General features: G+C 42.8%; 1 protein-coding gene across 1 annotated transcript in view; it reads left to right on the plus strand.

Moving 5' to 3' along the window:
* The window catches only part of xrcc4 (X-ray repair cross complementing 4), a 407,425-nt gene extending 390,865 nt beyond the window's left edge, over positions 1 to 16,560 (plus strand). Inside the window, exon 8 of the mRNA XM_033017231.1 lies at positions 16,364 to 16,560. Within this exon, the coding sequence (XP_032873122.1) occupies positions 16,364 to 16,484 (121 nt within the window). The 3' untranslated portion in view covers positions 16,485 to 16,560. The remainder of the gene's footprint in view (positions 1 to 16,363) is intronic.
* Positions 16,561 to 16,815: the final 255 nt, after the last annotated feature.

The raw sequence follows: 16,815 nt of genomic DNA on the forward strand, positions 1-16,815 counted from the left end.
TTGGGGTAAAATAGTGGTCAAAAACTAACGAGAACATTGTACATTTCGTACGGTTAGGACAGGTTTAGAGGGATATGGGCCAAACGTAGGCAAACGGGACTGGTGTAGATGGGATATGTTAGTTGATGTGGGCTAGTTGGGCCGAAGGGCCTTCTGACATTATCAATTTAGTTTTCTTTTATTCGAGACTTAAATTGACCTTTGTTTCTTTTCTATTAACAAAAATAGATTTGCTTCTTCTTCTTAGGTTCAGGCCCAAAACATCATCTGTCCATTCCCTCCACGGATGCTGCCAGAGCCGCTGAGTTCCTCCAGCACATTGTGTTTGCCCACATCTTCCTCCCATTGATTACCTGTGCTTTATTTGCAATATAGTCATACAGTACGGAAACTGGCCCTTCGGCCCAACTTGCCCATGTCGCCCAAGATGCTCCATCAATGCTAGTCCCACCGGCCCGTTTGGTCCATATCACTCTAAACTTTCCCTATCCATGTACCTGTCCAAATTTCTCTTAAATGTTGTTGTAGTACCTGCCTCAACTGCCTCCCCTGGCAGCTCGTTCCATATACCCATCAACCTCTGTGTGAAAAAGTTACCATCAGGATCCTATTAAATCTTTCCCTTCTCACCTTACAACCAATGCCACCTGGTTCTTGATTGCTGTACACTGAGTGAAATATTCTGTGCATTCACCCTATCCCCCTCATGGTCTTATACACGTCTATAGGTTCACCCGGCCTCCTGCACTCCAAGGAATAAAGTCCTAGCCTGCCCTATTGTTCAGGCTTTCATGTCCTGCCAACATCCTCGTAGATCTGGCGAGTTCGCTCACCCTGTGCACTTACCACTTTAATTGGGTTTGGCGAGAAGGAACACTTGTTTAATTTAAGGGACAGAATGATCTGTGAGGTTGTAGAGAGACTAATGAAATCGATTTTACAGGGTGAAGCTTAGTAATTTTTTTTTGGTTTGTCTGTAGGCCAATCACTTAATATATATGGGTGACCCAAAACATCACCCATTCCTTCTCTCCAGAGATGCTGCCTGTCCCGCTGAGTTACTCCAGCATTTTGGGTCTACCTTCGATTTAAACCAGCATCCGCAGTACTTTCCTACATGCATAACATGTATGTTGTGCTGTGTGTGGATCTCGTAGTTTAGTTTATTGTCCCGCGTACAGAGGTACAGTGAAAAGCTTTTTTATGGCGTGCTATCTAGTCAGCCGAAAGACTATACATGATTACAATCAAGCCGCCCACAGTGTACAGATACAGGATTTAACATGGTTTCTTGATTTACCCTTTCCAAATAGCTGTGTTAGTCTGAAGAAAGAGACGAGTCAGGAGACTCAAGAGGATTTTATTGTGATATATACAGAAACGGAACAATGAAATTCTTACTGTCTGCAACAACAGGTTTATCGGCAAAGTACTCAATAGATAATATATAAACAATCATTTTAAAAATCGATAAATTTTAAAAAATCATGCAAAAACAAAAGGCATCCTTGTGCATCCAAAGCAGCTCTTAGTTTAATTTAGAGATACAGCGTGGAAACTGGCCTTTCAGCCTACTGAGTCTGTGCCGACCAGCGACCCCCATACATTAACACTATCCTGCACACACTAGAGACAGTTTACAATTTCACCAAGCCAATTAACCTACATACCTATACGTCTTTAGAGTGTGGGAGATCCTGGAGAAAACCCACGCAGGTCATGGGGAGAACGTACAAAAGTCTATACAGAGAAGCACCCGGAGTCAGAATTGAACCCTGGTCTCTGGCACAGTAAGGCAGCATCTCTACTGCTGCGCCACCATGCCGCCCAGTTCAGAATTTATTTGGACTTTGTAGTGTTCAATAATCTGATGGTCATTGCGAAGAAACTGTTCCTGAACCTGGACATTACAGATCTACAGATCTACAGATCTTCTGACAAATGCCTGCCCAGGATCTTGAAGTTGTTGACTCTCCATCACTGTTCTGTTGATGAATGTAGGTTTTTGGATCCTTGTTCTCCTTCCAAATTAAACGATTTGTTCCTTGGTTTCACTGATGTTGAGAACAAGGTTGTTGTTTTGGCACCATTCAGTCACACAATCTCCTTCCTATACTCTGACTCATCAGTATCTGGAGTTCGTCCAACAATGGTGGTGTTGTGGGCAAATTTAAAGATATAGTTGGAACTGTGTCCATCTGTGCAGCCATGGGTATAGAGGGAGTAGAACAGGGGACTGAGCACACAGCCTTGAGGTGCCCCGATGCTGATACAATATAATAATTTAATGGACAAAATCTAAAGGAGACATGTGGGGCCATGGTGGGTGCCTTGACTGCACTGCCAGGGGTGTTGGTGGCAATAGATAGGATAGTGACATTTAAGAGGCATTTAGATAGGCATATGAATATGCTAGGTGTAGGAAGGAACTGCAGATGCTGGTTTAAGACGAAGATAGACATAAAAAGTTGCAGTAACTCTGCAGGCCCGCTGAGCTACTCCAGCTTTTTGTGTCTATATGAATATGCTATCTCCTTAGACCATGATCACACTTTGCAAGTCTCTGCATGCTGTTCCAGAAGAGGATCTTTGTAGTCTTGCACAGAGTGATTTGACTGGATAGCATGCAGAACAAGCTTTTCACTCCATCTCGGTACACATGACAATAGCAAAGTGATGTATCACGTGCTGGTAGAAATAATTGTTTGAAATTGGCATCATGCTCGATACAGGCTTTGTGGGCTGAAGGACCTATTCATGTCTTCATAGAGTGATACAGTGAGGACAACAGGCCATCCGGCCCAACTTGCCCACACCAACCAACACGTCCCAGCTACACTTGTCCCAGCTGCCTGCGTTTGGCCCTTATCACTCTTAACTTGTCCTATCCATGTACCAGACTAAATGTTTCTTAAACATTGCGATAGTACCTGCCTCACCTACCTCATCTAGCAGTTCCTTCAAAACATCCACCACCATTTGTGTGAAAAAGCTCCCTCTCAGGTTCATATTAGAACTTTCCCCCATCACCTTAAACCTATTGCCCGATCTATTCCTCTCATGATTATGTAAACCTCTATAAGATTGTCCCTTATCCTCCTGTGCTCCAAAGAATAGAGTTGCAGTCTGCTCAACCTCTCCCTATAGCTCAGGACCTGGTGTCCTGGCAACATCCTCACAAATCTTCTCTGCTGTGCAATATTCTATTAGAATAATTAAATAAGGATTTTTTTTGTATAAGCCAATATAAATGCTGTAGAATGAAATCTGGTCTCTGAAGCGTGTGGTAAACATTCAAGCCATGGATATCGTGCTTAAGAGTAATATGATTGTGGGAGCAACGGGTTATAAAGAGAGATTGAAAACAGCCTGAAATGTCACGGCTCACAAAGATTGTCACATAAATATATAGGACTAGACTAAGTGGGACCCGTTGGGTCCCATGTTCACACAGGAGGGCTGGTTCCCCGACGCAATATTCCACCTCTCCACCATTTCCAATATTGGCGGCCAGTGGGAGGGAGGGGGGGGCTTTCTGGAGCACTAGTATGGGTGTTGTGGGCTGAAGGGACTGGTTTCCTGAGGGCTAGTATGGACATTGTGGGCCGAATGGATTCTTGGGCTGGCAGCTCAGTCACTCAAGCCTGGCGTGCTGGCAGCTCACTCCCCTGGTGGGCTGGCAGTTGCCTCAGGCTATTCCTTGAAATTCCATTTCAAGCAGGGTGCAAGGCCACCAAATTGAAATGCAGTTTCATACCATTTCAAGCAGGGTGCAAGGCCACCTAATTCAATTACAGTTTCATACCATTTCAAGCAGGGTGCAAGGCCACTAAAGACAGCGAGTCGTGACCTCTCCCTCCTCCATCTTGCAGAGACTGAGCCATGCCCACAATTCTGGGTTTTATAGTCCCTGTCCCTCCCACTAGAAGGAGCGTGGCCTTCATGGCGTGATTGACAGGAGGGAGAATATCAACCTTTTTTAAACACTAATAACTCTTTTATTTTTCATCGATGGAAAAAATCCTCGCCACCTGATGAGCGGAGGAGGACTCTGAGTAGGATGGCCAAAAATCACAGTCGTACGTGGTACCGTTGTTTCTAAAATCAATATAAAGCACAAACAGGAAGTGGTCAAGATTAGACTTTTAATTATGTAGAAGGCAAGGCAACTTTAATTAAGCAACACAGCTTTAGCATTTCCAAACCATAGGCAACACAACTTTAGCATTTCCAAACCAAAGGCAACACAGCTTGAGCATTTCCAAACTATATTTTCAAACCACATTAAAGGCACTGACAGGTCAGTAAAACCACTCACAGTTTAGTATTATTCACAGGTCAGACTGAGAGATGTGACCCTCTCGCTCCCCCATCTTGCAGAGACTGACTGAGGCACTCAATACATCCGGGTTTTATAGTCCCTCCGTAAGGGGCGTGGTCTTCAGGAGAGAGAATCTCAACATTTTTTAAACACTAATAACTCTTTTATTTTTCATCGATGGGAAAAATCCTCTTGTCCTGCGCAGCGGTGGACTCAGAGTAAGATGGCCAAAAATCACAGCCGTAAGTGGCAGCGTTTTTTTCTAAAATCAATATACAGAACAACAGGAAGTGGTCAAGATCAGACTTTTAGTAATATAGATTTCAAATTAAACAGCTGGTGATTCCAAGTTGGTAAAGGTAAATTTGGAACTGTTATCAAAAAATCTTTGTACATAAATAATTAAATCCCAGGTGGTGAGAGCTGAGTTCACCTTCACTGCACCTGCTGTCTGGTGTACTTACTTGTGGTCTATTAATGTTGGGGGGTTTTGTGTAAGTAATAATAGTTTTAACCATGTTTCTTTTTAATAACAGGGGTTTATAGTTATTTTTTTTCCTAAGTGACAGCCTTCAAGGTTATGAAAAAAGTTATGACAAGGCAAATAGTGAAAGCCTTAATGATCATAATGGTGGGGGGATTTAATTTAATCCCAAATTAAATGTAATGAAAGTTTTCACAGGGCATTATGGAATTTAAAATCAGACACAATAAGCTCTTTCAGAAAGTCCTTGAAAATGTATTCTATAACGACGAATATGAATGATAGCAGGGAGAAGGCAGAAAAGATGACTCTTAAAGTCAAACATTGCCACTGATTTTCTGGATGACATTACTGTAGAATTCAATGATTCTGGGATATTTTTCAAATAGGAAAATAATAAATGCACCTTAATTCCGGGTGGTTTCTGCAGTATTCCCTCCGACTGCTTGTATGACTTTTCGTAGACATATTTCAAGATCAAAACACAAAGCGTGGAGTAACTCATCGAGTCAGGCATATATCTGGTGGGAATTATTTGGTGACGTTGGTGACAGTCAAAATGAGAAATTTTTCGAGTGGAACCTGCTGAATTACTCCAGCACCTTGTTTTTTGCTCAAGATTCCAGCATCTGCAGTTCTTTGTTTCTTAATTATTTCAAGACCTTTTTTGAAAATACAGTATATGAGCTGAATCCTTTCCATACTCCAGATCCAGATTCTCCCGTTGGACCATAACCTCCAGCAGTGTTGTGGGCGCAGTATTCCACTGGTTCGGCATGGGTCTGCGTGGCCCAGGGACTTTTTTGAATGTCTGTGGCCGGTTACATTCCCAGAATAGCTTGAGAGCCAGAACATAGGAGATAAGCAGCTGAAGGCAAGGCTGCCAGTGACAACTCTTCAAAGTAGAGAATGCGGTAAGAGGTCATATAGAGTTTTTGCAGAGGAAGGAAGGAATGAATGAGGAAGAAAGGATTTGTAGTACTGGACGAGGTGTTAAGAAAGAAAGGAATGAAGTCATACAAGAATAAAGCAGTACAGGAACAGGCCCTTCAGCCGAACACGATGCCAAGTTAATCTCCTCTGCCTGCATGTGATATGGAACGAATTGGAAAAAATAGGAATAGGTTGAGGACATTTTTTTTCACCCAGAGAGTTGCGAATCTGTGAAAATCCACAGAATACAGTGGAGGCTACAGGATACAGTGGAGGCTAATTCACTGGATGGTTTCAAGAGAGTTAGATTTAGCTCTTGGGGCTATATGAATCAAGGGATATGGGGAATAAACTACTGACCTGCTGTGTGTTTCCAGCATGTTCTCCTTTTACATTATTTCTTCTTATCTTTCTGAAATATTCTGCGACTTTTGACATGGAAATGAATGCCACATTAGCCGAGCAGTTGGTTTATGTTAGGATACAGTGGGATTGTCTCCTTGGTTCCTCTTTGCCGGTAGCTAGAGTGCCCCAACAGTGATGTCTCTTTCCACCCAACACCATGATGCCTTGATGGAGCAAGGACTATCCATGGTGCAGCTAACAACATCATGAAATCAGCTTATATAAGTTTAGTTTACTTTAGAGATATAGCGCGGAAACAGGCCCTTCGGCACCGACCAGCGATCCCCGCACATTAACACTATCCTACACACACAAGGGACAATTTACATTTACACCAAGTCAATTAGCCTACAAACCTGTACATCTTTGGAGTGTGGGATGAAATTGAAGATCTCGGAGAAAACCCACGCAGGTCACAGGGAGAACGTACAAATTCCATACAGACAGCAACCCGTAGTCAGGATCGATCCCGGGTTTCTGGAGCTGCAAGTCAGTAGCTCTACCGTTACGCCACCGTTCTTATCATAAGTTATAGGAGCAGAATTAGGCCATTCGGCTCATCGTCTACTCCGCCATTCAATCATGGCTGACCTACCTTTCCCTCTCAAGCCCATTCTCCTGCCTTCTCTCCATAACCCCTTACACTCTTACAAATCCAAGTATCTATCAATCTCCACCTTAAAAATATCTTTTGACATGGCCTCCGCACGCTTCTGTGGCAATGAATTCCACAGATTCACCACCCTATGACATATTGATATCATTACCCTATTGTTTGGAAATCTGCAATAAAAGCAGAAAATGCTTGGAACATTCAGTTGGTCAGGGACACAGAGCCATGGTTCAGGTTGAAGACTTTTCTTTGTATATCAGAATTTTCTTTGTATATTCTGTGTATACGATCAGCCATGATCACAATGAATGGCGGTGCTGGCTTGGAGGGCAAAATGGCCTCCTCCTGCACCTATATTCTATGTTTCTATGTTTCTATTACCTTGCTCGGTCTTCGATATGTAGGAATTTTCTGCAATTTAATAAATGGGAGAACGAAGCATCATCTTTAGTCCAATCACAAATTCCATTAGCTTATCACAAAATGTAATCCCCCTCCATGACTATTTTGTCAATCTACAAGTCATAATCTAATGCAATATACAGCGCCCTCCATAATGCTTGTGACAAAGACCCATAATTTATTTATTTGCCACTGTACTCCACAATTTGAGATTTGTAATTGGAAATAAATCACATGTGGTTAAAGTGTACATTGGCAGATTTTATTAAAGGCCATTTTTATACATTTTGGTTTCATCATGTAGAAATTACAGCAGCGTTTATACATAGTCCCCCCATTTCAGGGCACCATAATGTATTGGACACAGCAATGTCATGTAAATGAAAGTAGTCATGTTTAGTATTTTGTTGCATATCCTTTGCATACAATGACTGCTTGAAGTCTGCGATTCATGGACATCACCAGTTGCTGGGTGTCTTCTCTGGTGATGCTCTGCCAGGCCTGTGTTGCAGCCATCTTTAGCTTATGCTTGTTTTGGGGGCCAGTCCCCTTCAGTTTTCTCTTCAGCATATAAAAGGCATGCTCAATTGGGTTCAGATTGGGTGATTGACTTGGCCACTCAAGAATTGACCATGTTTTAGCTTTGAAAAACTCCTTTGTTGCTTTAGCAGTATGTTTGGGATCATTGTCTTGCTGTAGAATGAACCGCCGGCCAATGAGTTTTGAGGCATTTGTTTGAACTTGAGCAGATAGGATGTGTCTATACACTTCAGAATTCATTCTGCTACTACCATCAGCAGTTGTATCATCAATGATGATAAGTGAGCCAATACCTTCAGCAGCCATACATGCCCAGGGCATAACACCCTCACCACCGTGTTTCACCGATGAGGTGGTCTGCTTTGTATCTTGGGCAGTTCCTTCTCTCCTCCATACTTTGCTCTTGCCATCACTCTGATATGTTAATCTTCATCTCATCTGTCCACAAGACCTTTTTCCAGAACTGTGGTTGCTCTTTTAAGTACTTCTTGGCAAACTGTAACGTGGACATCCTATTTTTGCGGCTAACCAGTGGTTTGCATCTTGCAGTGTAGCCTCTGTATTTCTGTTCATGAAGTCTTCTGCAGACAGTGGTCATTGACAAATCCTCACCTGAAGAGTGTTTCTGATCTGTCAGACAGGTGTTTGGGGATTTTTTTTTGTTATAGAGTGAATTCTTCTGTCATCAGCTGTGCAGGTCTTCTTTGGCCTGTCAGTCCCTTTGCGATTATTAAAAGCCCTGTCCCACGGTACGAGTTCATTCCAAGAGCTCTCCTGAGTTTAAAAAAATCAAACTCGTGGTAAGCACGGAGAATGAACGTAGCGGGTACGTTGGAGCTCGGGGACGTCTCTTAGTGGCTCGTAACGCTAATAGCAGGTACCCGGGAAGACTAGCTAATGACGAGCGGCCATTACTGTAAATCTCCGAGTTCAAATCAGGGCAAACTCTGGAAAGCTCTTGGAATGAACTTGTACCGTGGGACAGTGCTATTAGCTCACCAGTGCTCTTTCTTCTTAATGATGTTCCAAACAGTTGATTTTGGTAACCCTGTTGTCTTTAACGGTTTTATTCTTGATTCTCAGTCTCATAATGGCTTCTTTGACTTTCATTGGCACAACTTTGGTCCTCATGTTGATAAACAGCAATAAAAGTTTCCAAAGGTGATGGAAAGATTGGAGGAAAGACTAGGTGATGAGAGCTCTCTTATACCTGCATTAAGGCGGCAATTAAACACACCTGAGCAATTACAAACGCCTGTGAAGCCATGTGTCCCAAACATTATGGTGCCCTGAAATGGGGGGACTATGTATAAACACAGCTGTAATTTCCACATGGTGAAACCAAAATGTATAAAAATGGCCTTTAATAAAATCTGACAATGTGCACTTTAACCACATGTGATTTTTTCTATTACAAGTTTCAAATTGTGGAGTACAGAGGCAAATAAATAAATGATGGGTCTTTGTCCCAAACATTATGCAGGGCACTGTATGCTTCAGGTTGTTGTTCCAACAACATGCATCAGGGTTAACCTTAAACCACCTCAACCAACCAACCTCCTACCTTAATCAAACGTAAACTAAGATTTCCACCATTCATAACCTCTGCAATTTCCTCCCCTACTATCTGGAGTGTGGGAGGAAACTGAAGCACTCAGAGCAAAACCCACTCGATCATAGCAAACTCTCTACAACATACAACAACCTACTCCGTGAATGTACAAACAGCACCCGGGTCTATGTTTCTATGTTTCTATGTAAGGCAGCAACTCTACCACTGCGCCACTGTGCAGCCCTTAAGAAAATAGGTTTTCTGGGTTTCACCTCCGCTTCTGTGCCAGCCCTCAATTCCCAAATCTTTTGAAATGTATCCACCTATTCCTTAAATACCTCCAATTATTTAGCTTTCACAATCCTTCAGGCCAGAGAATTTATGAGATGCACCACCCTCTACAGAAGTTTTAGTTTAGAGATGCAGAATGGAAACAGGCCCTTCGGCCCACCGAGTCCATGCCGACCACCAATCTCACCAGTTCACACTAGTTCTATGTTATCACACTTTCTCATCCACTCCCTACACATTAGGAACAATTTACAGAGCCCAATTAACCTACAAACCCCACATCTTTGCGATATGGGAGGAAACCGGAGCACCTGGAGGAAACCCATGCGGTCACAGGGAGAACGTGCAAACTCCACACAGAGAGCATCCGGCGTTGTGAGCAACAGCCCTACCAGCTGCACCACTATATCGCCTGAAGTACCATTCTCAAGTACCCCAGTTTTTAATTTGAATTTCACTGCACATTAATTGGTACATGTGACAATAAACTGACCTTGAAACCTTGAATGACAGCCTCTTTACAAAGTGTACCTGAATTCAACAATTGTTGTCTGAGATTCCCATCAGCAATTCTGTGGATAAATAGTTGAGACATAATTTCCCTTCCCCCTCAACCTTTTTAATATTTTAATGAACTGGAATTTGAATTGTAATTGAGTACTGATTGACACTGTCATTTCAAACTTTCATTCGAGCAAAGCCTTACTTATGAGAGTTGATGAATTCGGCTGATGTTTAGTTTCATTGTATGAATTAATACATTTTCAGTAAGCTAACACTGAATGGTGACCAAAAATTGTAGCATTGTGTTCCTTTATATATGTAAAATGTAAGGAATGTGCAGACACATACTATATGACTTCGTTTGTACTGGACTGATCATCTTAAAGTTTATTCTTTGCATTTTAGTCAAAGGCAAAAATACAGAATTAGGGCTCAATTCTAAAGAAACTTCTTAACTTGTGATGTTTTCATTTTTTTTTCACCAATGCTTGTTTAGTGTTACAATGTGTATTTGGTTATGATGTTCAGCATATGTACAAAGAGCCCCCAGCAGCGAAAGTAAGATAGCCTGAATAAGGCTCTCTTCTTGAGGGATATTAACACCGCTATGATACTGTTTTTTTGGAACTCACAATCCAAAGATTATATCTTCACTACATGCATTTTCCAAACAGTAGACCAATTACAGCTGAGGTCATGTTTTTCATTTAATTTCCAAATGGAACAACAAACTCTAGTTTTTTAAATCCAAGCACACAGTGCTGGCAGAACTCAGTGAGCCAGGAAGCATCTGGCGAGGGAATAGACAGCCCACTTTATTGGTCAGGAGGATCATCCTCACTAAGTCAAATATTGTTGTGCAAATAAATTTAAATATTATACATTTTTATATTCTAGTTTAGTGCAGAGATGGACCATGCAAATTGACCATCGATCTACCTTGATGCACACACTAGTTCTATTCACTCCCTACATGAGGGACAATTTACAGAAGCCAATTCATAGAAACATAGAAAATAGGTGCAGGAGTAGGCCATTCGGCCCTTCGAGCCTGCACCGCCATTCAATATGATCATGGCTGATCATCCAACTCAGTATCCTGTACCTGCCTTCTCTCCATACCCCCTAATCCCTTTAACCACAAGGGCCACATCTAACTCCCTCTTAAATATAGCCAATGAACAGGCCTCAACTACCCTCTGTGGCAGAGAATTCCAGAGATTCACCACTCTCTGTGTAAAAAATGATTTCCTCATCTCAGTCCTAAAATATTTCCCCTTTATCCTTAAACTGTGACCCCTTGTCCTGGACTTCCCCAACATCTGGAACAATCTTCCTGCATCTAGCCTGTCCAACTCCTTAAGAATGTTGTAAGGCTAGCTTCATTTACAAACTCGCACGTCTTTGGGATGTGGGAGGAAACCAGAGCACCTGGAGGAAACCCACGCGGTCACAGGGAAAACGTGCAAATCCCACACAGACAGTACCCGTGGTCAGGATTGAACCTTGGTCTCTGGCACTGTGAGGCAGTAGCTCAACCCCCCGCGTCATTGTGCGGCCTTTACATATTACTGATAATATTTGAACATGTAAAACAGTGGCGCAGAGGTAGGTCGTCACTCCAAGCGGTAGAGTTGCAGCCTTACAGTGTTTACAGTGCCAGAGACCCAGGTTCGATCCCCAGTACAGGTGCTGTCTGTACAGAGTTTGTACATTCTCCCTGTGACCGTGTGGGTTTTCTCTGAGATGTTCGGTTTCCTCCTACACATCTAAGACCTACGGATTAGTAAGATAATTGGCTCGGTATAAATGTCAAATTGTCCCTATGTGTGTAGTGTTAATGTGTGGGGATCGCTGGTCAGTGCGGACTCAGTGGGCCGATGGGCCTGTTTCCGCACTGTATCTCTAAACTAAACTAAACTAAACTGACCTAAACACGATCAGATAAAGGCCATTTTCGCCTTAAAACTGATTCCACCATTCATAGAAAATAGGTGCAGGAGTCGGCCATTCGGCCCTTAGAGCCAGCACCGCCATTCAATATGATAGAAACATAGAAAATAGATGCAGGAGTAGGCCATTCGGCCCTTCGTGCCTGCACCGCCATTATCCCAGAGATAACCAGCCTAGAAGTCCTGCTTTTCAGCCTCCTGCCTAGTTCTCTAAACCCACGTCGTTTGTGCCTACATGCACAACTATTTCCGGCTGCTCACCTTCCCCCGCGGGGATGTTCTGAAGTTGGTCTGAGACTTCTAGAACGCTGGCACCAGGGAGGCGACACACCATCCTCGAGTCTCGCCTGCTGCCACAGATTCTCCTGTCTGTTCCTCAGACAATGGAGTCACCCACCACTATAGCTCTGCCTGACGTCAGTCTCGCTGGTCGAGTCTCAGCGCTAGGATTCAAGTCACAGACCTGTCCGGCACTAGGACTGGAAGCGTTGTCTGCCCCGACAGCTCCCAAGAGGGTGCACCTGTTCACAAGACTTACTTCCACTGAGGTCTCCTGCGCTCGCTTCATCCCCTTTCTACCCATCGCACCTCCTGCCCTCTTGGAGTGACCACCTGCCTGTTGGTCCTGTCCAGGAAGCTTTCGTTGTCCCAGCTGGACCGCAGGTCATCCAGCTGCTGCTCCAATTCCCCAACTCAGTCCTTGAGGAGCTGCATCGGGACACAGTTCCCACAGGTGTAGTGGCCAGTGACACCAGCAGTGCCCCATGACTTCCCACATCCTGCAACAAACACACTGCAATAACATTCCTGCCATCACAAGTTTAAATATTTAAATTAAATTAAACACACAACCGATTCAAGAATTTAGAAGATTGAGGGGGGATCTTATAGAAACTTACAAAATTCTTAAGGGGTCGGACAGGCTAGATGCAGGAAGATTGTTCCCGATGTTGGGGAAGTCCAGGACAAGGGGTCACAGTTTAAGGATAAAGGGGAAATCCTTTAGGACTGAGATGAGAAAAACATTTTTCACACAGAGAGTGGTGAATCTCTGGAACTCTCTGCCACAGAAGGTAGTTGAGGCCAGTTCATTGGCTATATTTAAGAGGGAGTTAGATGTGGCCCTTGTGGCTAAAGGGATCAGGGGGTATGGAGAGAAGGCAGGTACAGGATACTGAGTTGGATGATCAGCCATGATCATATTGAATGGCGGTGCAGGCTCGAAGGGCCGAATGGCCTACTCCTGCACCTATTTTTTATGTTTCTAAGTCTAGCCTCCTTGCCTCATCCTCCTCGCCGAAGACTCTTGAACCAAAGACTCGCACTTTACCTCACCAAGGGACTTCCCCTCAACAAGGCTGCTCCACCAGACCTGAACTTAATTTTATCTAATCAAATCAACTATCCACACAACTAATGAGGATGTATGTCTCAGCCAATCCACTCACTCGCTGGTCTGGCTGCTGCTGCTCTGCGGCCTGCGAAGTAATGCAACAAGATGGCTTACTCCAGCATGGACAGTCGCTCATGTTGTTCAAAGCAGAGTTGGAAGGTGGAGGGAAGTGTGAAACACCACTCACACCTTGCTCCACATCCCGCCTCTGCTGTGAAAGCTGTAAATCCTCCACTCTCTGCCCAGCTCTGAGAGAGGCGTGCTGACATGAAACGTTATCCGGGTGCTCCTTTCTCAGATGCTGCTTGGCAAGCTAAATTCTTTCATCACTTTTGTTTTTATTTCAATGTCCAGAATCTGCCGTTTTATTTGTTTTCCAAACCCAGTGCATGACGTTACTTGCATACAAGTATAGCATGTTCTATTCAGTGTTCTTCAACACAATAAGTAACTTTGATCTTTGTCCACAACATGCAATCAATTATATAGCCCCAGGCTATTGGCAACATCTGGAGTGTGAACACTTAACTGTAAGTTTATAGGTATATTTGCAGTGTCTATTTTGACTATGAGCCTCAATCAGTTTGTCTCTTCTGATGTGACCCTTCATTCTTATAATGTTGTTGATTAGCAGGCTCCCGACAGTAATAGAATGTTATCCTTCTGATATTTTATGTTGCACAGGGAGCCAGATGCAACGAAATTTCGTTCAGAATTGCATTTATTGATGTATTTCTGAATGACAACAAAGTTTTTGATTGATTGATTGAAATGTTGTTGGTTAACAGAGAGTTTTGAACAGGAAGTTAGCAGCACGCTGCTTTCTAAAGGCCGTTCAATGACTCCATGCTTTTTTGATGTATTCTTGAGAGTTGTATCTGAGCAGCAGTCAAGGTTTCCCTTGAGGTTGTCAGATGAAATAGTGCAAAGCCATCTTGTGATGTTGGACCATAAGCACAGCACCTAAGACCAGATAAGCACTGAATGTTCTGAATGAAAAACCGCCAGTTTGTTCTGAATGAAAATAAATTTACTGTGATGCACCTGGCTGGTGCATACACATCTGACCGCATCATCTGTGTTTCATTGTGATGCACACTGCCATGTACAGTGCCCTTCATAATGTTTGGGACAAAGACCCATCATTTATTTTTTTGCCTCTGTACTCCACAATTTGAGATTTGTAATAGAAAAAAAACACATGTGGTTAAAGTGCACATTGTCAGATTTTAATAAAGGCCATTTTAATACATTTTGGTTTCACCATGTAGAAATTGCAGCAATGTTTATAGATTCATAGAAAATAGGTGCAGGAGTAGGCCATTCGGCTCTTCGAGCCTGCACCGCCATTCAATATGATCATGGCTGATCATCCAACTCAGTATCCTGTACCTGGCTTCTCTCCATACCCCCTGATCCCTTTAGCCATAAGGGCCACATTAACTCCCTCTTAAATATAGCCAATGAACTGGCCTCAACTACCTTCTGTGGCAGAGAGTTCCACAGATTCACCACTCTGTGTGAAAAATGCTTTTCTCATCTCGGTCCCAAAGGATTTCCCCTTTATCCTTAAACTGTGACACCTTGTCCTGGACTTCCCCAACATCGGGAACAATCTTCCTGCATCTAGCCTGTCCAACCCCTTAAGAAGTTTGTAATTTCTATAAGATCCCCCGTCAATCTCCTAAATTCTAGCGAGTACAAGCCGAGTCTATCCAGTCTTTCTTCATATGAAAGTCCTGACATCCCAGGAATCTGTCTGGTGAACCTTCTCTGTACTCCCTCTATGGCAAGAATGTCTTTCCTCAGATTTGGAGACCAAAACTGTACGCAATACTCCAGGTGTGGTCTCACCAAGACCCTGTACAACTGCAGTAGAACCTCCCTACTCCTATACTCAAATCCTTTTGCTATGAATGCTAACATACCATTCGCTTTCACCTGACACCTGAAGAGTGTTTCTGATCTGTCGGACATGTGTTTGAGGATTTTTCTTTATTATAGAGAGAATTATTCTGTCATCAGCTGCGGAGGTCATCTTTGGCCTGCCAGTCCCTTTGTGATTAGTAAGCTCACCAGTGCTCTCTTTCTTCTTAATGATGTTCCAAACACTTGATTTTTGTAAGCCTAAGGTTTGGCTGATGTCTCCAACAGCAATGTATATGCTTAACCTTTATCCATTTATTATATTGTTATTATATTATTTTATAATATAAAATAAAATTATTATATAATATATCCTATTATATTGTAAACAATATAAATGGGAAAAATGTTCAGTATATATATATATATGTGTATATAGACACACACGCGCCTTCCTGTACACAAACAAAACCACAATAATAGACTATTATTGTTATTATTGCACTATGTAGTTCAGAGCTTATTTGGAGGTTGTTGCGTTTAATAGCCTGTTGGCTCTAGGGAAGGAGCAGTTCCTGAACCTGGATATTACAGTTTTCAGGCTCCTGTACCTTCTTCCCGATGGCAGGGGTGAAGTGAGCATGTGGCAAGGGTGTTGTGGGTGCTGGCTGGTAAGAGCCCATGGCAGCACCTCCTGGAATTGGGGGTGTAAAATAATTGATTGATAGCAGTGGGGAAGAATTGTTCTTCAATCTGAGCATCCGGACTATCAATTTCCTGTATTTTCTTCAGGAAGGTATAAGGGAGAAAATGGATTGGTTGGGATTGAAGGGAGTGACAAGCCTGTATGTCCAGGATCAGACCCCTCTTCCATCGATGCATCCAACTCATCTGGGAATCATCTGTTGATTCGATAGCAAATTCCATCAAATGCATCAAAAGTGGCTGATGGAGCTATTGTGGGGCAGGTCCATCAGCAATTTACCGGCAACTGATGGTCCAGCACCTACTTTAATTGGGCTAAAATTACTAGAGCGCACTAGAAATCCACAAAATATCTTCCCAAATTGTGATGATTTATAAGTCATATTTCTTATTATTTTGCAGGATATGTCCTGTGAGTTCAGCATTATCAACTGGTAATCATCAGGCTGAAGAAGAACAAGAAGAGTCATTGTCAACTTTACCCAACACTGTTGAGCCAGATGATCTTTTTGACAAAATGTAAATTATTTTTCTTTTATAAATGAATGATGTACACAAGGAAATTAAAATAAAGTAAATGCATTACATTACAAACTAAATCTTAAAATGCAGCCATTCTGTGAGATACAATAAGTGGCATGCCAGACACATTTACAGAATCAGATATAGATTCTTGAGTAGTACGGGTGTCAGAGGTTATGGGGAGAAGGCAGGAGAATGGGGTTGGGAGGGAGAGATAGATCAGCCATGATTGAATGGCGCAGACGATGGGCCGAATGGCCTAATTCTACTCCTATCACATGAACTTATGACCTAAACCAGGCAATATTCACAAAAACACATCGGTGGCGTAC

The sequence above is a fragment of the Amblyraja radiata genome, chromosome 3 (genome assembly GCF_010909765.2).
Source record: "Amblyraja radiata isolate CabotCenter1 chromosome 3, sAmbRad1.1.pri, whole genome shotgun sequence".
Lineage (NCBI taxonomy): Eukaryota > Metazoa > Chordata > Chondrichthyes > Rajiformes > Rajidae > Amblyraja > Amblyraja radiata.